This window comes from Astyanax mexicanus, chromosome 6, assembly GCF_023375975.1.
Source record: "Astyanax mexicanus isolate ESR-SI-001 chromosome 6, AstMex3_surface, whole genome shotgun sequence".
Taxonomy (NCBI): domain Eukaryota; kingdom Metazoa; phylum Chordata; class Actinopteri; order Characiformes; family Acestrorhamphidae; genus Astyanax; species Astyanax mexicanus.
Genome location: NC_064413.1, coordinates 18,235,454 through 18,260,749, shown reverse-complemented (window position 1 = coordinate 18,260,749; position 25,296 = coordinate 18,235,454). Strand labels below are relative to the sequence as shown.

Here is a 25,296-nt window from a genome sequence, read left to right as displayed (position 1 = left end):
TCACATCTACAATATTTTTTATTTTAAATCAAGCCTTTAATCTTACCAGAACTACATGAGTCCCTATAAACGTAAGCTATATTTATTCAAATAAAGTATATTTTGTTTAATATACTATAGTGCTGCTTTAAATCAAATCACAAAGAAGTGACATGTTGTGGCCAGTCAAGCTCAACACATCAACCCTATAATGCAAATTAAAATACATGTTTTACTCTAATAATGACAAGAAAATATTTTAAATTGATTGCTTGTCTTTTGTGACACGATAAAGTGTCACAAAAAAAAGTAAAACACAAATTTGAAATACTCATAGAAAATTAGATAAAGAAAGAAAATGCTAAAGAGAGAACAGTATAGTATATAGCCAACATAGACCAACATAGCAGCCCAGAAAATGATGCTTGTTCTTACAGCCTACAACATACAGACCATGCAATTAATTATAATAAATAATCTATACGTTTATCTAATGAAGTCCTTATAATAACTCAGTTATTTTAAGTTGATTTAAATTTAACTGGACAATCTCCCACAAATGTTTACCTTAACTAAACTAGTCAAGTAATATTTAGAAATATCCAATTTTACATAAAACAGACTTAATTTGTTTGAGTTTAAACAGATTTTGTGGGTTCACAGTTCACTGGGCATGTTCAGAAAGGCAAATTAGGGAGTAATTAATAGAGTCAACCTTCTCAGATCATCATATCTCTTATCTTTAACACAGGGTTGGGCAGCGGGGGCCGGAGTGGGGCCAGATGTTGCCTCTTGGGCACACTTAGCGCTCCACTTTCACATGCATCCACAGCGTCTGAGGCTAAACCCCCTACTCTAAAATATTTATGATGGAGCTCAGCAGCAGAAGCAGCAGCAGCAGAAGCAGCAGAAGTGGTGAAGGGTTGGTCTGGCCAGTCCAGGGCAACAGGGACAAGAGCTTTACTGCCCCCTCCGTTCCTCTCCCTCTCTCCTCATGCTACAGAGACCCTGCAGCCCACCAGAGAGCACCCACAGCCCTCAGATCTCCCTCTACCAGCTGTCCCTCATCCCTCGCTCCTCTTCTCCCCAGCACCCAAATTCCAAAAAAGTGCCTTTCATCCTTCTGTAACTTTCTCTCTCTCTCTTTATCTTCCTCTTTCAGCTTCTCCATCATCCTCAGCCCTCCTTTCATCTCTTTCTCATGAACGCACTGGATCGTTCTGAACTCATTCTATCACTCTCTCGCTCATCCTCTCATCTTTTCTGTTCAACTGTCTCACCCGCCGCTCTCTGTTCCATCGCTTCTCCGGTCAAGTGTGTGCATGTGTGTGTGATCTTGAGTAGAATTACATTTATATTCACATTCACATTTGCAAATAAGATATAGCTAATCCACACTGTTAACCTGGGTATTCATGCACTGTAGGCTTAATTCTAATTGGATTTTGACATATAAAAGTCCAGACCAGAGCCCAACCCAAGGTCCATGTGTGTGTGCTACATTATATACATTTGGTCTGATCAGTTTTGGATTTACACTGCAAGTGGAAAGTGGATTAAGTAACTTTTCTACATCCTGTAACAAAATGACCTATGTTGACCTACTTGACACTGGTTTGTAGGTATGTGGTATTGGTAGGTTATCAGTGCATTGAAATGCCTCTCTATGTTTGGTGCCAAATTCTGCCTCCCTGCTAGAATCTGACTACCCTTCTCTTTTATTAAGCTTATTTCTGTTAACAAATAAGGATTAATTCACAGTTCTGTATGACACACTTGCACATCAAGTTGGTTTTCAGCACAGTAAAATAAAATTGGTCCTTTTTCTTCTCCTGTTGCTGATTGGTTGAGCATAGCCTGCCTCAACTTCCTGTAGTTGGTTAGAAAGTCTAAACCATCTAAAAAAAGTGTTTTTGTTTTTTATTATTTGGGCCAAACTGAAAAGTCTGTAGGTCTGAGTAAATAAGAAAACCAAGACATCTATTGAAATACATCCACATTGTCACTGTCATGCAAAAACTGCATCTTCATTCTTTTTTATTTTACTTTTTAACTTTGTTTTAAGGAGAGTTTCAGCCTGGATTGTTTTTAAATGTGCCACAATACAAAGCGACAATAAGAAGGGGTCATTTACATATTGGTGTTCGCTCAAAACCTAATGTCTCCTTGGTATTACTTTAAATATTTTTTTTTTTACATTGACTTATATTGAAAGGTAAAGAAGCGTCACGAAAGAACTGGAATTTATTACTCCTGGGCTATGCCTTACAGTTGGGAAAATTTGCACTTTGAGCCACCACTAATGAAACATGTTTTACACATGCCATTCTGGACAGGCTAAGAGATAAAGAAGTGGTGTGGAACAAGAGCATTAAATAAATATATTATTAATTTATTAAAAGTTATGTAGTGTTCACAGTTTTTAGAAGTTCTAATGTCTTGCCCACTTCTCCAGAGTTATAGTGCAGTTAGCACATATTTGGTATGTGTGTGTGTGTGTGTGTGTGTGTTTGTTAAAGATTTATGTATTTTTCGCACTATAAAGCGGATTATAAGGTTCACTATCAATAAAGATCTTATTTTCTGGTCTTTTTTCATACATAATTTTCATTTGGGTGAGTAAAGTGCTTCTGTTTATCTACAGTAAGCTTAGATTTCCAGATTTTTACTACAGCTGGGTGCAGCAATATTATCATTAGCAGTTAACCGCTAAATGCAGCGCGACAGCGCTACACTGAGTGGAACCCTGAGTGTTCTGGTAAGCCAGGGTGATATTAGCAAACAGTTCGTCCCACATAGCTTGTTTTAACACGATAAACACGCAGACTACAGTCTGATAATACTCCATTTAGCGCGGTAAGTGTCTAATGCTAATATTGCTCCAGCAGTGCTAGCCGTGGTTAGCAGCAGGCTACAGACCGGTAATACTCATCTCTGAATGACGAAAGAGCTAGCACTTAGCAGCTAATGCTAATACTGCTGGAGAAATTTCAATGAAACTTCTGTATAACGCTGCGCTTCAGCAGAGTGGCTTTACTGCTCCTTACAACTTGACTGGTAAAATTCATACAAAAGACACACCGGATTATAAGGCGTTATAAGGATTATAAGGATTTTAAGAGCACCTTATAGTGAGAATAATATGGAACAATACCTGCTGAATGCTGGTAAAGTGAAAGCTTTATTCTCTCTCACCTCCTCAAACACAGGTTTGTTGTTGTTGATGTCATTGATGCCGACGATGACCTGGGCAGAGCTGCTGAGGGGAAGCGGGCCGCCGGCTGAGTTGTCATCAGTTGCTGTGACGTTGAGGACGTACTGAGGCCCTCGGAGCGTAGGAGGAGGACTGCGGCGCAGTTTAATGATGCCTATCACAAACAAAGCACAGTGTACGAGTTTTTTTTCCAACAATAATATCTGTTATAAGACTGTATTTTGGATTGATGATAAAATCTTGAGGGGGAAAAAATTCATAATCATTCTGGACTTCACATGATCTACTTTTGTTTCCTGAGGTCCAATAACAGAGAGAAAACTAATGAAATACTAATGAACACTTTTACCTACTTTAATTTGCATTGCTAAATTTGCATTTCCCATTGCTGACACAGATGTGCAAATGCACACATAGCTTGTCTACCCCCTGTAGATGTCAGGATGAGGTGCAGGGAAGACGTGGAGGCGGACGTAAATGCAGGTAAGAAAGAATTTAATAAATAAATAATAAATTAACAAAGAAACAAGGAAGGAGTAACACGAAACAAAGAAACACAAATAACCAATAACCAAAACAAACGAGAGAAACTAAAGAACGTAAACTAAACCAACTAGGGATAATAATAAGAAACAAACTAAACAGGGCAGGGAAATATATACAAGAAATGTGGTGCAAGAGGTGCAAAGACCGACGAGGGACAAGGGGCACAGGGGATCTATTTAACCAAACAGGAAACACACTAGAATAGGAAACACCTGGGGAAGGGGCGGAGCTACAAATGAGACACGTGGTGGAAAACTACTGAGACAGGACACAGAGGAGCACAGGTCACGTGGGGAAAACACACAGAGACATGAGACAAGACCAGGACGTGACAGTAGAGAAGTACTGCTATTGGAAGAAAACTCTTTGGAGCAGAAGAATAAGAGACACAGGCTAGAGGGGTATAACTCCAGCATTGAGCTCTAGAGCAGTGTTCTCTAGAATGGTGGTGCTTCATCCAAACTATCGGGATCATTTTGAGTACATTTTGTCATTTTTTGTCCTCTATGTTCCTTTGATCAATTGCACATTTTATAAATGAGAATCTTAAACCTCTAAGACACATATTTGAGCATACATGCTAAAGAATACAGTAAAGTTTACAGTCAATTCAAGAAATATCAATGACAAAGTCAACAATCAATATAATGTAAACAAATAGGATTTACCTAAAATGCAAAGCACTGATAACACTCAGGTTTTTTTTACTTATACCAGAACACTGGAAACGAAAATAAAGGAATAAATGGCTTTACAATCTAAAGCACACCAGATTAATATCATATCTGTAAAACGTGGTGGAGGAAGTATTATTTCATGGCAGTAGAATGGGTCACTGGAACCAATGAATCATTTTTAATTTTTAAGTTCTAGGCACCATCAGAAAGCCTGTGATCGTTTTAAACGAGTTTTGAAAATGAGTTTCTTTTTATTTATTTATATATTTTTTTATTCTTATGTTTTTATTTTGATTCCTTTGTTCTTAGTTCATTATTATTCATTTGATCATTTCTTATCATTCTTAACATTTTACTTTACTATTATTATCTTTTTTCATTTTTATATTGTATAAATTATTTAATTTCCATGTATCAATTTTGTATGTTCTTTTTAGAATCAAATGTTGATTTCTAATTGTATTTATTATTTTTTACTTTTTTGTTCCTTATTATTTCTAATTTCTTATTAAATGTTTCCAATTTCTTTTATACTGTAAATTCTAGTCTGCATTGTAAATAAGGGTCACCTTCAATGTATTCCCGAGTTAAAATTAAAAGTTGATTAATTGATTGATTAATTGATCTAGATTGCTGTATGATTGTATGAATTGTGTTGAATATGCAAATAGATAAAGGTGACAAACAGCTTTGGTATGACTTCCTTAATCAATTCTACCCACCCTTCAGATTGTCCAGTTCAAAGTTGCTATCTTCATTCCCCCCGGTGATGGCATATGTCACTCCATCCCCATCTGGATCCTTGGCATGAACAATAGCTACCAGTGTCTCAGGACCTGCATCTTCAGACAGAAACGTCTTATACCTACAGAAGAGAGAGGGACAAAAATAGAGAAAGAGAGGGACAAAGAGAGATATATAAATAGAGAAAATGAGAGAACGAGAGAGATAAGTCCCTGAACATCAGAGAGTCGCCATCTGTTTCCTCTGAAACTTGTCCCAGGGCACTCACAAACAACCACGCAGTTTCTGACTGGATCAGCACTCAGCATCACACCAGCACGTCTCACTCACTACACACACACATATATATACACACACACTTCTACTGTATGCCAACATATTTATTACATATTGTTTGTTAGTAAACTGCCAGTAATAAAGTGCTGCAGTGCACAGATATATTTATATTTAAGACTTTTAGCAGATGTCCTTATCCAGAGCCTTATCTAGAGAAAAAAATGCTTCTTTATTTACTTTATTTAAATATTCTTAGCTAGTTTGTACAGGCTAGAGAAAACAAATACATTAAATAAGATGCTGCTAAATAAAAGTCTGTATGGACTGTAGAATATATATGCTAATTTAGAAACTATTTGTGAATAAATAAATGGGTCTTTAGACAGCAAGCGACTCTATTTTAGCAATGTGCTAATTTTCTTAATTAATCGTGGGTGTGTTTTGGGCGTGACTTGAAATAAACCAATCAGTGTGTCACTTGCCATTCCCTTTAAGAGCAAGGTGCACTCGGTGCATGAAGAAGCATTCACACTGTGAAGATAGATGCGTGAGCAGGTATTTTATATAACACCAACATTATTTTATTTAGTATTTTGCTTATTGTTTATAAGTTGGGTTTGCACTGCAGCACATCAATGTGTGTGTGTGTGTGTGTGTGTGTGTAATGAGCAGGGGAGCACACCTGCATAACCAAGATTGGAATGGATGTCTGACAGTTGACTTTTGTCAGGGTTTGAATCAGTCAGTGGTGCACCTGTGTTTTCTGCCAGTAAGAAAACAATACGCTCAAAATTTTCCTGAACGCACCTCATTTCCAGACCACCACGACTATATTTTAGTGATTCAGGTGGAAGGAGAGAAAATAGACTTTTGACGGGGTGTTAGGTAGCAATGAGTATCGCAACAAACCTCACGCATGTGTCTGAATGTCTGTCTTCCATTGTACATGAAAATCGAAAATGTGTGTTTGGTACTTAGTGTTTTTGTCTCTCTGTAAAGTGTTTCATGCGGTTTGATTTCGGTTTCACCGAAGTGGATGATGGGATATTTAATTCTTATGGGTGGTTAAATGCTACAAGTCTATTTTTGACATACGGAAGGTACATAAAAGTTTATCAGTAAACCTGACACTGTGGGTGGATCTATTTTCTCTGCAATTCCATTAATAAAAAACATTCTATTCTACAGCAGTAAGCCCTCACTCCTCCCACTCTCCTCCCTATATAAACCGTCACTTCCTCTCTACCTGCGTGTCGAACAACTTCGCACCCACCTCCTCCCTGTCCTCCTCCTTCTTCATTCTCTCCTTTTCTCTTTCTGTACCTATTTGTGTGGGGGGGCTTCAGCTTCATGCTTTTCCAGTGAAGCTGCCCTGAACTCTTGCCCAAATCCTCTGAGTTTGCCCCCCCCCCCCCCCTCTCTTTTCCTTCTCTTAAAGTCAAGGGCGCTAGAAAATACGATCAAAAGCAGATTTCTTGAGCCGAAATGTCTTGCTGAAATAGTAATATAAACATCAAAATCAGTACGACCAAGAAATCTGATTAAAAATGGTCTAAATTGAGCTGTATTTTAGCTCAGTAATTTATTTACTAATTTGTATTACTTACTGCATGTATGTGCATGCATGAAAACAGACCAGGGTACTGGAAATATGCAATCAGCATTTAACACAGCACCCATAACACTTTTATTTTTTTTTAGCTGATTTATGTTTTTAATGCGTCTCAATGTGTGTAAAAAAAACATGATTTACATGATGCTTCTGTGAGTTTATTGTCTGGTTGCAGAGCAAAAAATTAATTAACGCTAGGTTTATATAAATGTTGAGTTTTCCCATAATCTGATTACCCACATTTATGTAAAAATGTTGATCAGGATACTTATAGGTTCTTGTTGTCTGTCTGACCTATACATTTTTTTACTGTGTATTTTATTCACTACATTCATCTTCGAGAATAAATAATATGTATATCCTTTTTCATTTATGTGCACACACCCCAGTAGAAGCCACTGTAAACTACCAGCACTTCTCTCACTTATCTTAGTGCTTCTAGCCTGATTTCAGGCAGAAGTGTAAAATTCAGTGTGCACTTTCTCTGTGTGTGTTTGTGTGAGTGTGTGTGTGTGCTCTGTGCTCTGTGTGCTGTCTTTCTGCTGAATCGGTCCAAATGTCTGCTTCTCCTTCTGGGTACTCTACAGAAATGCCAGGTCCATGAAGCCTGATGTCTTTCTGCCTACTGCTGCTGCCCTGCAAGAGCCATGAAATCCTATTTCGGACCACCAGGGATGAGAAACAGTGAAATTATCAGAAGAGCACACTACAGTGCTGAATAAGACATGCGATCAGAGAAGAGCAGAGGGCCAGAAAAGAGAGTTAAAGAGAGCAGAAACAGAGTCAGAACAAGAAGAATCTGAGACTGACGGATAAAACAATACACACCTGCTGTCTTTTCACTGTTTTCCTGTTCACCCATATCCAGATATTTCTAATATAGTAGCCTTTTCTCTGTATGTTTTACAGCATTTTTGATACTAGAAATCTTACATACTGTATAAAGCTGAGTGCATGCTGAATGTGCTGTGCAACATATTGCAAACCATTGCTTTTAGTGGAGGAGCATACACCAAAACAAATCACACATAACAAATTACATGAAATGCAAGAATTCCAAGATAATAATATATAGCTCTGGAAAAAATAAGAGACCACTTTAAAAATGAGTGGTTCTTTGATTTTACCAAATTGAAAAGCTCTGGAATATAATCAAGAGGATGGATGATCACAAGCCATCAAACCAAACTGAACTGCTTGACTTTTTGCACCAAGAGTGGCTTAAAGTTATCCAAAAGCAGTGTGTAAGACTGGTGGAGGAGAACATGACAAGATGCATGAAAACTGTGATTAAAAACCAGGGTTATTCCACCAAATATTGATTTCTGAACTCTTAAAACTTTATGAATATGAACTTTTTTTCTTTGCATTATTTGAGGTCTGAAAGCTCTGCATTTTGTTTTTGTTATTTCAGCCATTTTACTTATTTTCTGCAAATAAATGCTCTAAATGACAATATTTTTTGAAATGTTGTCCGTAGTTTATAGAATAAAACATTCATTTTACTCAAACACATACCTATAAATAGCAAATCAGTGAAACTGATTCAGAAACTGAAGTGGTCTCTTCATTTTTTCCAGAGCTGTATATCCCATACCTGTATTAGAGACTTACCAGAAATATAATACATAAAACTTAAGATAGTAAATAAAATGTATTGTGTTGTAAAGATCATGCAACCCTTTAAAACCAAAAAAGCACTGCTGTAAAGGATTCCAGTTCAAACTGCTCTGAATAGTTTTCTTCACATCCCAAATACAGAAGTATGAAGAGATTAAGAAAAAAACCTGTGTAATTCTACTTTAACTTACAGTAATTGTGCTGATCAAACAGTTTAGCTTAAGGGGCTTGAGGACCCCAAAGACAATAAGTGTGCTTTGTGTGAAGAGAGACGGTGTACATACACAGTCTGGGAGAAGACAGGAGCCTCATCGTTGACGTTGGCCATGCGGATGCGGATGGAGGCGGTGCCAGTTCTGGGGGGTGTGCCCTTGTCCACAGCCACAACCACACACTCGTACATGTGATTGGGCCTCTCGTAGTCCAGCTTCCGGCTGGGGCTCACCACCCCCTGAGCCGAGACTCCAAAGTCCAGACTCTGGATGAAGTAGGAGATCTCTGCATTCAGTCCCGTGTCACAGTCTCTGGCCAGCACTGAAAGAAAAAGCAGAATCAGGTGTTAATGATTGATTATATGTAGCAACATATAAACAAGAAATAGCCTGTCATCTGTCATGACCATTTCTGTATTTAAGAAATGAACAAATGACAATGACAAAAAGTTGCCACCTGGATTTAACTAAGTAAATGATGTGGGGTTGATGCTGATCAGGTTTAGGTTCAGCAACAGTATGTGCTGAAAGAATGAGGTCAGCTGACTACCTGAATATACTGAATATAGACCAGGTTATTCCATCAATGGATTTTTTCTTCTCTGATGACACAGACATATTCCAAGATGACAATGTCAGGATTCATGGGGCTGGAATTGTGAAAGAGTATGAGAGCATGAGATCATCATTTTCACACATGGATTGTTCACCACAGAGTCCAGACCTTCACCTAATTGAGAATTATTGGGATGTGCTGGAGAAGACTTTGTGCAGCGGTTGGTCAGACTCTACCATCATCAATCAGCAAAGATCTTGGTGAATATTAATGCAACACTGGATTGAAATAAATCTTGTGACATTGCAGAAGCTCCCTGCTCTGCTCCCTGCTCTGCTCCCTGCTCTGCTCCCTGCTCTGCTCCCTGCTCTGCTCCCTACTCTGCTCCCTACTCTGCTCCCTACTCTGCTCCCTACTCTGCTCTCTACTCTGCTCTCTACTCTGCTCTCTACTCTGCTCTCTACTCTGCTCTCTACTCTGCTCTCTACTCTGCTCTCTACTCTGCTCTCTACTCTGCTCTCTACTCTGCTCTCTACTCTGCTCTCTACTACTCTGGTCTGCTGCTGTGCTGGTCTGCTGCTGTGCTGCTCTGCTGCTGAAAGCTTGCTTTAATCTTCAGCTTCTACACTTTTCTCTGTTTTCTTCTCTTTTACTCTCTTCACACTTACTAATCCACTTTTAGTCTGCTTCCTCTTTGCTCTACACACCTATTAATCCACTCTCAGTCTACTTTTATAGACTTTTCCTCAGGTTTGCTGGATTAGCTGTTTGCTGCTGCAGTTTGTTTGTGTAAGTTTCTAATTTCAACTGAAACAAGGTGAGTGCTTTTTTTTCTCCATGGCTTCTGCTCAGGTTTACACCTGTTTAGAGTGTGGCATGTATAGCTTAGATCCCTTATCCACCGATACTGGTAACAATAGTGGTATTTGTACTAAGTGTGAGATAGTTAGCTCCTTGGTGGATAAGGTGAATAAGTTAGAGCTGCACGTCAAGGGTTTAATAAGGGATAGACAGCAGGATTCACTGTTAGCAGCCCCGGGTGTCTCAGGGAGAGTTAGTACCCCCTCGACTCCGGCCTTAGAGCCCTCACAGCGGGGCGAATGGGTAACGTCTCGGCGGCATAGTCGAAAGGCTAAGGCTAATGCTACCGCAAAGGCCACAGCCAGCCCACCTAAACACCACGCTCCCCCAGTTCACGTGTCAAACAGGTTTGCCCCGCTCAGTGAAGCACCAACTGAGGAGCCTGTTAAAGGTACTCTGGTGATAGGAGACTCTATCGTCCGACACGTGAAATTAGCTACTCCTTTAGGGGCACCAGCGGCAACAGTTACTTGTTTACCGGGAGCCAGAGCACCGGACATTAGTGGCAACCTCAGGTTAGGGAATAGGAGATATTCGAGGGTAGTAATTCATGTAGGGGCCAATGATATTCGTCTGCGGCAGTCTGAAGTAACTAAGGCTAATATTAAAGAGGTGATTAAACAGGCCCAGACGCTGTCCGAGGAGGTAATCTGCTCTGGCCCCATCCCAATGAGGCGTGGTGATGAAGCTTACAGCAGGCTTTCTTCGCTGAACCGCTGGATGTCCAAGTGGTGTGCAGAAAATCATGTGGGCTTTATAGATAACTGGCTACACTTTGAGGGCAAGCCTGGTCTTTTAGGTAGGGATGGTGTCCACCCCACGCGGGAGGGTGCTGCCTTACTTTCATGCAGCATAGCTCATAGTCTTTTAGTTAGTCGGCAGAGTAGTATTAGAAGCTGCTGACAATCCAGAGCCGGGACCAGGCCGCAGACAGAGAGGCTTAACCGACCGTCTGCGAGCTGCAAAGAGACGTTACCTAGATACCAATGTATTCAGACTGTGTCTGTCCCCCGAGTCAAACAAAAACATCAAAAAACTAAAACAGTAAATCTAAATAACTTAACTTATATTAAACAATCATATCCAGACTGTAGTACTAACATTTCAAGCCTAAAGATTGGTTTACTTAATATTAGATCTCTGAATTCAAAAGCAGTTCTAGTGAATGAAATGATAACTGATCAGAAATTCGATGTTCTGTGTCTGACAGAAACCTGGATTATTCAATAGTTAGCTACCTATCACGGAAGTGCGACTGCAAATAAGACAGATATTGTGTCGCATCAAATAAAAAAGCAATTTTAAAGGCTGTTCTTCAATGTGAAACTGGTGTGGGGGGGGGAGGAGAAGGGGTACCCACTATATTCACTGCACACCACTGTGTATAAGTACATGTGGGCAAAGCTACTGAAGCTGACCATGCTAAAGATGTTAAGCATGCTAAATCATCAGCGTCATGCTAAGAAATAGACATATGTACATGTGGGAGAGTATAAATATGGGGTGTTTTTTTTTTTCTTTTTAAGTGACAGTTGTTAGTAATTCTCAATCCTCCTCAGCTGCTCATCAACTGGAACCAGGTTCAGAGAGCACAACATGCGAATGTTTAATGTGCTCACAGCCACAAGTGAGCGCGTGCATACTTTTTCATCTGTATGTGTGTGTGTGTAAGTGTGTGTGTTGATCTGGTCTCTCGCGAGCTGACAGGGCCTGGTTTGTGGCTGCAGTCTGTTGGATTGAGTACAGTAAGTGCTTTTTTAATTAAGTACTCTGTCATGTTAAAAGAGCCAATATTAATGAAAACTATGTCGTGGGGGCCAATTCTTTATTTGATAAATTTAAGAGCCCATCTGTCGGTGGCGGGGAGAAAGCGGCTGTTGACTGGCGCAGATCAAAAGTAAAACTTGAAGAAGGCTTTGCAGTCATTAGGCAGCGAGCCAGCGGCGGGGTCCTGCATCATTCTACCTCGGGCAAGCTGTCATCACACCCAGCCAGAGAGCTCATTTGGTAGCGGCAGATGAAGGCCCTCTAATCTCCAAGGCAAATAGCGAGTTACGCACCCACAGATGTGGAAACACACCACACATACACACTCGCTCACTCTCTCTCTCTCACACATATACTTTCCCTCTCTCTCTGCACACAGACATGTACTGAGTGGGAAGAGGTTATATCAACAACTCTGTACTGTAAGACTGAGACTACACAGCAGCATTCATCATAAAGCTACACAAGCTCTACATGACTACTGACACAACCCTACATAAATACTCCCTGTATAAAAGCTTATTTAAAGAAGACTACCAGTAAGTACTTTTGTCTGTTTCAGTGTTATTCGATGTTATTGGACCTCAGAAAGACATTTGGTGGAATATGCCACCAAGGAATAAGTCTTTTTGTAGGTTTTTATCAGTTAGTGCTGGGAAATATACCAGTTCATACGGTATAGCGAAGGGGAATTTAGAACCGGTATGCATTTTGAAAGATAAATCTCCGTCCCAGTCTCAGATCTTCTGCAGACTCCAACAGGTTTTCTTCTAGAATTGTTCTGTATTTGGCTCCATCCATCTTTTCGTCAATTTAACCAACTTCCCTGTCCCTGCTGAAGAAAAGCAGGCCCAAACCATGATGCTGCCACCACCATGTTTGACAGTAAGGATGGTGTGTTCAGGGTGATGAGCTGTGTTGCTTTTACGCCAAACATAACGTTTTTGCATTGTGGCCAAAAAGTTCGATTTTGGTTTCATCTGACCAGAGCACATTCTTCCACATGTTTGGTGTGTCTCCCAGGTGGCTTGTGGCAAACTTTAAACGAGACTTTTTATGGATATTTTTGAGAAATGGCCTTTTTTTGTGCCACTCTTTCATAAAGGCCAGATTTGTGCAGTGTACCACAGATTGTTGTCCTATGGACAGAGTCTCCCACCTCAGCTGTAGATCTCTGCAGTTCATCCAGAGTGATCATGGGCCTCTTGGATGCATCTCTGATCAGTCTTTTCCTTGTTTGAGCTGAAAGTATAGAGGGACGACCAGGCCTTGGTAGATTTGCAGTGGTCTGATACTTCTTCCATTTCAATATGATCGCTTGCACAGTGCTCCTTGAGATGTTTAAAGCTTGGGAAATGTATTCTATTTATCATCATCAGTCATTTAGGTCAACACTGGATCATTCAGAGATCCTCGCTGTACTTCTTGACTTTGCTGGACTGAAAGTAAAGGGGCTAAGTAATATTGCACGGCCCACTTTTCAGTTTTTTATTACGTGTAAGATAGCAATGAGCATCGCGATGCAAATTGTTTAGCAGTTATGATAAGGCCCCCTTTCTCCTTTCTCACTCACTTTCTCCTTATTTATCCTTCTTCTTGTCCCTTTCTCTTTTCCTTACTTTCTTCCCTTTACAATCTTTTTGTCTCTTCTGTCTCACATTCATTCATTCATTCATTCATTTATGCATTATCTCTTTCTTTTCCTTTTTCTCTCCTCTTATTTGTCTTTCTCTATCTTTCCCTCTCTCTTTTTCCCATGTTTCTCTGGTCTTTCTTGCTTCCACTTTCTTTCACAGCAGCACAGCACTGTGTTCCTCTCTCTCCCTTCCCTCGCTGACTTGTTGCGGATGTGAAGAGGTTATATTTGTGTGTGTGTGTGTGAGGATGTGTGTGTGTGTGTGTGTGTGTGAGGATGTGTGTGTGTGTGTGTGTGTTTGTGTGCTTATATTTGCATGTCAGGAGTGTTGCCGTTCACCAGCCGAGGCTTAAGGACAGGGTTCAAACAGACAGTTCATTAAAACACACACCCTAATAGAACATCTCTACAGGCTTCCATTTCCATTTTTAATGTGTGTGTGTGTGTGTGTGTGTGTGTGTAAGAGGTCCTGGTTTTGGAGCTTTGGATAATTTAAACACAGCAGTGAGGTGCTGGCGGGCAGGCGTGTGTGTGTGTGTGTGAAAGAGGGAGAGAAAGAGAGAGAAAGAGACAGAAATAAGAGAGAGAGAGAGGCATGGGGCTGCTAGGTGAGGCCGGGGAGGTTAGGCGGCTCTGTCGCCTGTGTCGCTCCGGCGCTCTGTTAAATCCTTGCCGGGAAAGTTTGGGCTGGATAATTGGAGCACGTCTCTCGCTCCGCTTCCTGCTAGCTCCTATTAAAAGCCCGCACCCAATTTACAGTCTAATCCCAACTTAAGGTAAACAACAATAATAATCTTCTCTCCCTTCTGCTCGGCTCCTCCGCGCAGGCAGAGATTGTCCCGCGCTTATGTTTTTCTTTCCCACCTCCCCTCCTCCCTCCTTCCCTCCCTCATTCCCCCCTTTCACACACAACAGAACACATTCGATAAGCAAATACCAGCTGCATCTGCTGCTCGTGTGAACCTGCTGCCTTCCTGGTGCTGAGAGAAACAGAATAAAAAAAAAAAACAGAAAGAAAGAAAACCAGAAGAAGGAGAAGCACGGAATATAAAGTTGTTTTCCAAACCGCAACGAAAACAGAAGAAGTCAGTCGAATCACAGGCAGAAATCCATTCTTTATTTGCATACGGAGGAGAGAGAGCAAGAGAGAGCGCAAGAGGAGTGAAAGAAGCAACAGACAAAAAAAAAAGAAAGAGGGCATGTTTCTGCTCGGCACAGCAATATGTAAGCATAATTGAATTTCATAAATGCAGTTGGCATTCCAAATGTGTGCATCTGCTTCACAAGGCGCACAACCAAACACACGCACAACCACACGCACAACCACACACACAACCACACACACACACACACACGCACAACCACACACACAACCACACACACAACCACACACACACACACACACATGCTACCATTTTTTTTTTTCACTGCCTCCCTCGCCTCCCTCATTTCGTATCCAGGGCTCTGTCTGGCTGATGCAGAACAAAGACGAAATTAAAGACCATTAATCATCTGGAATTCTGTCAGGGAGGAGGATGTGGTGGTGGGCTCTCTGAAACGGTGGGCTGGCTGGTGGGATTCGAATCTCGCGCCGGCCTCTCGCTCTCCAGGCGGCCGGCCTCCGAGCTCATTATCAACTATTTAATGCTCACATAACCGTCAGAGCAGAGAATGTTAATATACTCACCGCTGGTGCATGCAGAGAAGGAGGGGAGATTACACAGCACACACACATATACACACACATACACACACACATACATACACACAGCAACTTTTTTCCTTGTGTCCCCTAGTATTGAGACCATGTAATACATAGAAACACTGACCAAATAGTGGGCCTGAGCGATATATTTAAAAAAAAATATATATTGTATCACTTTTTTATTTAAAGGACCATTAAGGATTATATTTTCTGTAGTACCTCATAACATGACCAGGATGTATCATCAGATATCAAGAAACCTGATAAATTTAAGCACTGGCAGCTGGTGACTGGAAGCAGAGCTTCAGCCAGTATTTTCTTATTTGAACTGTGTGGTTTTTAGCCCCTGAATCTGCCCAACAGTAGAAACGGGAATTTTGGACATTGATACGCATATAATCAATGTTTATCTGGCAACCTCCGTGAGCTTCACATCTGAGGAGCAGCAGGAGGGCATCTAGTGTTTGGAAATTGGACTCCTGATTACTGATTGTTTCTTTAAAGCAGCAGTGTCTAATATTGTTTTAAAACTAAAACCACTAGTATTGGAGTTGGGAGAGAGATAAAAATATGCTAATTAAATATATCAGTGTCCTGGCATTACTATCCCTGCAACATCTAATATATTTAATATTAAAAAAAAAAAAAACAGAGTAGTCTGGTGGGTTTGTTGGATGTATTTGCTCTCTACATTTTGGGAATAATTAAACAAATTTAAACTAGGTCTCTCAAAACTTTTGGGGTGTTACTTTAAAGACATGATACACAATATTTACAGTGTTACATGTGATCACAGATAAAATGCATCAGTAGTGACCGTAAAAAAACTATTCAAATTATATCCATATCTCACTTTTATTTAAAAAATTAATCTAATTAAATTGGACAGTAAGACTTTAAAATAAGGGTACACTAATTAACAGTACCTACAACGAACGTGTCATCTAATTTTAATTTGACAGTAGTTAAGATATTATATTAAGATATTATACAAATGTTTTAACTAATGCATCAATTCATAATTATTTACATTCTTATTAATAAAAGAATGAATTATTGATGTTTATTTTATTATGTCATGTCTTTAATACTCTTAATTAATAAATGGGCCATTCCACTGAATGGGTGACAATTGCTTGTTGTAACTCCTCCAACTTTTTATTTTTTTTATTTTTTTTACATATTTTGTAACTCTGAATCTAATAACACACATATTTAACTATTCAAAACCTGTACTGGTCAATCTCAGACAGCTTTACTTTTTTTTTTAGTAAATCTTTTTATAGTCTGTTTTGCATTGACATTGAACATTGGGGAGCACAATAAATACAATATATTAGGCTCTATTGTTCAGGTTTACAGAATATAAATACTTAATCTTTCTAAAGGTTCCTAATCTAAATATATTTTCATTTTTCTCAAACCTGTTACCACAATCCATGTGACATCCATGTGACATTATAAAGTCCTCTAATTCCCTTAATTTTTCCTCAAGGAAGTTATGAAAAATATATAGTCATATTTCCCACCTCTACCAAAGAAGCTGCTCTCATTTTACTCCACAGTGCGGCCAGTATTTCTCACACCGCACCATGGAGCAGATTTACTATTAGAGCACTAATTAGCACTTTGCACAAATGTAGGTGGCTTATTTAGTGGGCTATTTGCTACGAGCTGCCATGCAAATGAACCCAAGCACAGCCTCCCTGCTAATATATGAACAGGACAATATAAACTGCTGTTAGGCTTGGGTGAAATATTTCTTCTGTTGCAGGAAGAAACTGTGACTTACTACACCAAACAGACTTATAGTCCAAATAGTCTTTCTCTGGATTTTGACTTAGGAGGAGAATAATAGCTATTTTTCCAGTAATAGATGGGAAGGAGGAAGGTTGATTAACTGTGTGGCAGCAGGTGGACAATATAAGAAGAAGAAAACAGGCACCATTATACTTACTCACCTATACAACGCAACAAATACTGTATTTTTCACACTATGAGGCACACTTAAATTGTCCTTTTATTTTCCCCCCAAAAATTTTCAGTGCACCTTATAATTCGGTGCACCTTATGTATGAATTCTGCCAGTCAGGTTATAAGGAGCAGTAACACCACAAGTTTCAGTTTAGTTCTCCAGCACTGAGACTGGAGCAGTATTAGCATTAGCCGTTAACCTTTATTTCCCCGTTCAGAGGTGAGTATTATCAGCCTGTAGTCTGATGCTAACCCTGGCTAGCCTTGCTGGAGCAGTGTTAGCATTACTCGCTTACTGCGCTAATGGTTAGCCGTTAATGCTAATGCTCCAGCCTTAGTGCTGGAGAAATTCGGTTATCTAAGCTAACTGTAAATGAATTAAAGTGCTTTAATCACCCAAACAAACAGTTATCAGGAGAGAAATATGCGTAGATTAACATCCAGCGCTCTTTGACTTTAAAAGAAAGTCTTTTTTTATTACAGTTTTGTTAGCTTAGCTTCACTTAACTTAGTTAGCTACACCCCCCCCACCCCAAGCGGCGAGACCTGCTAAATTAGAAGCTCCTTATAGTGTCTCCTAAAATGCGTCTTGTAATCCAGTGCACCTTATATATAAAAAAAAGTGTAAAAAATACAGTATTGTATTTCTCTTTGTATACTAGAGGGTTGAGGGGCTTACTTAAGCATCCAACAGTGATTGGCACCTTACAGTGGAACCAGTAACTTTGGATTTAAAAAGCCATTTATGGAATTTACTGTAAATGCTGTGAAGATATTTAATGTGTAATGTACTGTTATGTACTGAGTAAACCTGTAATTGGTTGTGTTTGGGCACTTCTGGAGACACAGAGAGGGAGCGTGTGTGTTAAAATGTAGATATTTCTTTCCTACATTGTAAATGAATACTGAAGTGATCCAGACTATGAAAAAACACATAGGGGATCATGTAGCAACTTAAAAGTGTTAAACAAAACAAAACTAAATACTCTGTGAAGCATGTAGGTGCTCTTAAATGTGGTGTTGTTAACTCTGATAAACTTATCCTGTGCAACGGAGGTAACTCTTGTTCTTCTTTTCATGGGGCAGTCCTGATGAGTGCCAGTTTCATCCTTACGTTTAATTGTCTTTGTGATTGCACTTGAGGATACCTTCAAAATTTTTAAATTCTTTTGGATTGACTGACCATTGTTTCTTGAAGTCATTTTTTTCTTTACTTAGTTGAGTAGTTCCTGACATAATATGGATTAAAACATTATTTAAATAGGGCTATTCACTGTATACCAACCAACACCAACTCTTTACAACTTTGCATGCTATTCCAGGTGACTTTACCTTATAAAGCTGACTGAGAAAATCCATGTCATCTAAGCAAGAGGTGCTACTTTGAAGAATCTAAAATATATAGCATATTCTGGTTCGTCTAGCACTTTTTTGTGTACTAAATTATTCTTTATGTTGTTCTTGATAGTTTGGAAGACTTTAGTAATTATTGACAAAGCAGAACATTTTAAAATAATGAAAAAACAGAATCAAATGAAGTGTAAAGGGGTGTAAAACAGTGGAAAACATACAGACGCAACACACACACCCACATACTGTAAGAGGGCACCCTGGCAGTGGGCTTAAAAGAGCAAAAGAGAGAGAGAGAGAAGGGCTCGGGCGAGGGTCCCGATTACGTTCCATTTGCCACCCGGAATGTGCAACCAGGAGGCGTAATGAATTATTTCTTAATTACAGGCCTGTGCTGGAAAGGATCACAGCAGGTCCATCCAGCAGCACCTGCCCCAAGACCAGCCATCATCTTTGAGGACACATATAAATATACACACACACGCACATGCTGTACAACCTGCAGCGTTCATTTACTCACCCTGTAGTAGAGAGGTCCCAGGTGGGGTGGTCTCAGGGATATTGTCTCTGCTGTAGATGGAATGCATAAACTCTGGAGTGCAGTCGTTCTCATCTGTGATGTGGACCACTACCTGCAGAAAAAGAATGTAGGAAAGAGAGATACAGATTAAAAGGTGAAAAGAGATTCCAGAGTGGTGGATGTGATGTACCGATATCAGAATTCTGGGTCATGTCTCGTGCTTTGAGGCATTCAGTGCAGTAATGCAAAGATACCTGAAGATGCTTGCAGGAAAGATTTGATGAGTTCTCTTTATTTGTGAAAGGTGGGATTAAAGAGGAGGGGGGTCAGCCTGTCAGTGCTGCACACTACATCAAATTGGTCTGCATGGCTGCCACCCTAGAAAAAAGCCTCTTCTTAAGTCTGTACACAAGAAAGCCTTAATAAATAGTTAGTATCACTATAAAATATGCAATTAGGATGCACCTCTTTGTCTTTGCACAGATACAGAAAGAGTGAATGCCAAAGAAAGAGTTACAAGTGCAAGAGAGAGAATCTGAAGATTAAAGGGCCTGTATCCTACAGTTTATTAAAGTGGCAGTAAGACAGAGACAGAGAAAGATAGCAGTATAGAATGACAGAGAGAGAGAGAGAGAGAGAGTGTGAGGTGGAGCGGGAGATGGAGACGGAGGAGGAGAGTGTTAGTCATGCTGAGGGCAGAGTCCCAGAGCACAGCTTATCTCTGAGGAGCAGCACTGCCAAGAGGGACCAAAACTTCTCTGTGACACTGCCACGACACCCCCGCACACACACACACACACACACACCAGATAGCTGACCATACGTCCCTGCAGCTGTCAGACCAGAGGCGTAAAGGCGCTCCAGTCCTCTTTCACACTCTCTGTTCCACTCTGCAACAGTTCCACTCTGCAACAGTGTCAGAGAGGACGCTAAACTGAGTGTAAGAGAGAGAGTCAGCCTGCTGCCCCCCACTGCCGGCACGCCAGGACCACCACTGATCTAAACATGTACAAACATACAGTGCATAACCCTGTATAATATTATACAGTCCTGCTATATAGCCACACACCTGTACCTCTGAGAGGAGATTGTGTGTGTGAAGGGTTAAGGCAGGTAAGCAGAGACAGTAAAGGGGGAGTGACAGTCTAGGAGAAAGAGAAAAAAGAGTGTGGTAGAAAAATAAAACTAGAAGAAAAAGAGAGAGCGGTGGAGAAAAAAATAAGATACAAAAGAAAGGTAGGAAAAAATAGATAAAAATAGCAAAGAAAATAGAGAGATCAACAGCAACAACTTTGTCGGCTCTTTTACGTCTTTACCTCTGTTTGGTTGATGGTTTTCCTTCTAGTTTCTAGTCTCTGTGTATTCATTGTTTCTATGTTTTTTGTTTCTTGTTTTATTTGTGTTTTTTTATTGTTTTTCTGTTTCGTAATAAATCACTTGCATTAGCGTCCGCTCTCCGCATCCTCTCCTTCCTGTTGCACCAAACCGTGACAAATATTTATATATATATAATATACGTCTTTTATCTTATCTGTCTAACATCTTACATATCGTTTGTTTATTTTAGTAAACAAAGAACAATGTTTTATATTTTAGATTCTTCAAAGTAGCAACTCTTGCTTAGATGACAGCCTTGCGTTTCTTGGCTGGATTTTCTAGATCAGTTTTATTAAGTAGAGTCACCTGGAATGGTTGTCAGTTAACAGCTGTGCTGAACTGGTCAAGAGTTAATTACTTGAATTTCTTGTTCTCTATGTGTTTGCGAGCATCAGTTGTAAAGTTGTGAAGAGGTAGAGTTGGTTGGTATACAGTGAATAACCCTATTTGAGTAATATTCTAATGCATATTATAGCAAGAACTACTCAAATAAGTAGACATAAAAGAAATACTTGCAAAATATCAAGAACTTTGAAAGTATAATCGAGTGTAGTCGCAAAGATCACTATGATGAAACTGGCTCTTATCAAGAAATACACAGATGTGCCTCTGTTGCATGGAATAAGTTAATCAGAGTTACCAGCTTTAGAAACCACACTCCAGATAAGAGCTTTGTTAAACACTTTTAGATTTACTACATGATTCTTTATGCATTCCTTCATAGTCTGGATTAGGGGTGGGCAATATTATATCGTATACAATATATCGTGACACAGAAATATCATGATATTAAAAATCCATATCGTGATAATAGGGCTGTTCTGTCTAAAAAGTAGTCTATTATTTACTGTGAAGCTTTAGGTGTATTTATTGTATATTTGTTTTAGTTTGCAGTTTATATGCATGCACTAAATATTCTGCAATATTATTTGCTGCATTATATTATTTTAGGCTATATTATTTATTTTGCCTCATTATAAATATACTGTTATACTATTATACTATATTCCTGAAATGAATGAATTATTTTAGTTTTCTTATATAGCCAAGTATATCGCTATCGCAAAAATACCCTGAAATATTGTGATATTATTTTAGAGCCATATCGCCCACCATGACTTTATTTTTATTTACAAAGTAAAATAAATAAATAAATCAAAACACTTAATGAGAAGGTGTGCGCAAACGTTTGACTGGTACTGTGTATATGAAAGATATATGAAGAAAACAGCTCAAAACTGTTGGCCAGCTGCCCCTAGCAGCACCACTTTGGCCCACTGATTAAAAACCCCTGGTAGATAGTATTAACCTTACAGTATTAGTGTGTAGTACACAAATGAAACACTGCCAGAGATAAACACATTGGTAAATGAATAATGAAGAGTGAAAAAGAGAGACAGAAACACAGAGAATAAGAGAAAGATAAAAATACACAAATGGTAGGAAAGAGGGAAAAAGATAAACAGAAAGAAAAATTTAGATAAACTGACAAAAAGAGATAAACAGAGAAGAATAGTAAGAGTTATAGAGAGATAAAACGAGACAAAAGAAAGAGAGATAGACAAAGAGAAATAGACCTAATAACCTAAGCGGGGGAAATAACGGAAAAAGAGAAACAGACAGAGAAAGAAATGAAAGAATGAGAGAGAGAGAGAGAAAAAGTGAGGGAGGGAGAAAGCTTAATGATGTAATACTGTAATTAAATTGAAAAGGTTTTGTGGTGTAAACTGAATGTATAGAAATATGACAGTAATATCTCCACACAAGCAGAGAGGAGCATCTGCCTCCTAATGAGACTAACTACACCTCACTGACACGAGGAGTCTTCTTCACACTCACTCTCTCACACACACACACACCTTCTCCAATAATAGGCAGAGTGTAATGACTTATCACACTTCTACACACCTGCTGCTGCCACTGGGACTGTATCACCTACACACACACACACACACACACACACTTAATCTATATGAAGCTATCAGCAGGCCTAGTGTGCAGTTTGAGAGACACAGACACTCATTATATAAATATATGTATGTGTGTACGTGTGTGTGTGTGTGTATGTGCGCGCAATTGCCCTCTGCTGCATCAGTTATTAAGCTGCACACCAGAACCAGCCAAAATGTTTGTGCATGATGCACACAAGCACTCAAACATACACACGCATATGCAAATCAAGCTTTAGAAAACTGCCATGTGTTTATGTTAGTTCGATTCATATTAATAATTTCTATTCCATTAAACTATTTCAAAAACACATTTACATATCATAAATTAGGCATCAGAAAGGGATTTTTTTTTTTATGGACATATTATACGAGTTGGTGTGGCGCAGTGGATAACACCACCCCCTGCAAGTGAGCTAACCACCACATCATGTAAGAGACTAGGGTTCAATACCCGGTCTGGGTGACTGAATACTGTGCTACACCAATAAGAGTCCTTGGGGCTCTAGACTCCTAACGATACATTAACCCAACCCAACTGTAATAGAAATAACCTTGGAAGTCATTCTGGATAAGAGCGTCAGCTAAAATGTTATGTAAAATATACAAATGTAAAAATGTTTTATATTAAATAATTATTTTTAAGTTTTATTTAAGTGAACACAATGTTAGAAGTGTTGAAAGCTTTAAGAACAAAGCCTGGTTTCTTCCAGATGCCCCCAGCCACTGCATGGATGTGTTAAATTCCAATAGCAGCTCACCTGATTTAACATCATTAACCACTGATTGCCCAAGTCAGGGGTTAAGTGAGGATGATAACTATACATAATTCTAGACTCCTATAAGGAGAGCTTTGAAGATGTAAATTCACTACTTATGTCTATTCTATTATTAGTGTTTTACTGAGTAATTAATGAATCAGGCAACATGTCTGATAAGTAAGAACATCTCATTCTATTTACCACATTGTGAACATTTTTAACTGGATCCTTAGATTGGAGTGTGTTCTTTTTTAAGATTTATTTCTAATACTCTCCCATTTTTAACAGCTACTCAGCTGTATATTTCCTTATCACTAGTAATGCCACAACACAGCAAGGGTGAAGACTAGCACATGCCTCCTCAGAAACAGTGCAGCATTGCTGAGTAGCATCACAGTGCACTCGGAGGAAAGCGCAGCGATACATCAGCTCACAGACGCTTTGTGCTGATCAACATCATACCAGCAGTGATGAAGGGAAATAGCAACATCTACCCACCCAGAGAGAGCAAGGCCCATTGTGACTGTGCTCTCTCAGGGCTCCGGCAGCTGAAGGCAAGATGCATAACTAGGATTTGAACCAGCGATCAGCCAATCATAGTGGCAGTGTTTAGCCTGCTGGACCACTGGGTGTCCCTTAAGCCCTTAATCCTCCTACTGTTATGTGAAAAAAAATGTTTATTACTAACTCAATTACTAATGATTCTATCAAAATTTAGTGCAACAGTGTTCCTCAATTACCTCTAACAGGTAATGCTTCAATTAGGATAATTCACTAAAACTCATTTTTCATAAAAAAATAACTTTTTTAATGTTTCGCTACTTTATTACTTTTAAAAGACCAACATATAAAACACAATAGTTTTATGTAACATTGAAACATAACATTGCAATGTTGTTTTAGTTTTCATTTTTTGCTTGCAGGGGGTGGTTGCAAATAAGTAAGATGAACAGTTTTTATATGATATGTTGATTACACTAATTTAGGCAGGCAGAAGAAGTTTCATACAGAAAAAAAAATACTTTTAATAATTTTTCCTAAATCTTCTAACTTTACAACGAGTCAAATTGACCCAGAACATAACAGGAGGGTTAAGCTGTCTTGATGCATTTGAAATGATGGTGAGTTTTTCTATGATTTTTGGCACGTAAGTGTACATACTATTTGTCATTTCTTGTTCTCACTCTGTGTGTGTTTGTGTTTATAAGAGAGAGAGAAAGAGAGAGAGTACCTCTGCCACACTGCTGAGGCCCGTGTCCGGTTCGGAGGTCCGGACTTGCAGGTGGTGAAGGTGAGGTCCACTCTCGTAGTCGACTGCCCGGGTCAGACTCACCGCCCCGCTCTCCTGATTTATACTGAACAGGTTCCCCGGATTCACCAACAGCATGTAGGACAGAGTCTTCCTTTGGAAGGAGATAGCCTGGACCACAGCCACCCTGCTCAAACACACACACACACACAGAGACATGATGCACACAGGGGGTAGAATAGGACATCAAAGGGCAGTTCAACATTTGGCTCATGCAGTATGTATTAAGGAGAATGTGGAAATCCTGCTGAAAGATGGAGAACACACACAGGCCCACCAGAGCTGAGAGAAAAGAAGGTGCCATTCCATTCAGCAATGGGAAGTAGAAACACTGTGCATGTGTGTGTATGTCTCTGTGTGTGTGTGTGTGTGTGTGTGTGTGTGTATTTGTATATATATGTGTGTGTGTGTGTGTATGTGTGATTAGCTGTCCTCTCCTCCTCCTCACAGATTAATACCCTCTGTTCTGCGCTAGTGCCCAGAGGGGGCAGGTTCACACACACTGCTCTTCATGTTTATCCAGAACTTTCTTTTAATAAATATTTGAATTTTGCACACTTTCAAATTCGGAGCCCGGGGACAAAGCGCTGCATCTGCGTCCCCCGCTAACCCCCGTAATCCCCCCCCCCTCTTTCTCTCTCTTCTCTTCCT

General features: G+C 39.5%; 1 protein-coding gene across 1 annotated transcript in view; it reads right to left on the bottom strand.

Moving 5' to 3' along the window:
• si:dkey-22o22.2 (neural-cadherin) overlaps positions 1 to 25,296 on the bottom strand; it is a 231,816-nt gene that overhangs the window by 81,428 nt on the left and 125,092 nt on the right. The window contains exons 4-8 of the mRNA XM_022674142.2: positions 24,568 to 24,772; positions 19,250 to 19,361; positions 8,953 to 9,202; positions 5,139 to 5,281; positions 3,175 to 3,347 (exon numbers count right to left, since the gene is read on the bottom strand). Coding sequence (XP_022529863.2) covers positions 3,175 to 3,347; positions 5,139 to 5,281; positions 8,953 to 9,202; positions 19,250 to 19,361; positions 24,568 to 24,772 — 883 coding nt within the window. The remainder of the gene's footprint in view (positions 1 to 3,174; positions 3,348 to 5,138; positions 5,282 to 8,952; positions 9,203 to 19,249; positions 19,362 to 24,567; positions 24,773 to 25,296) is intronic.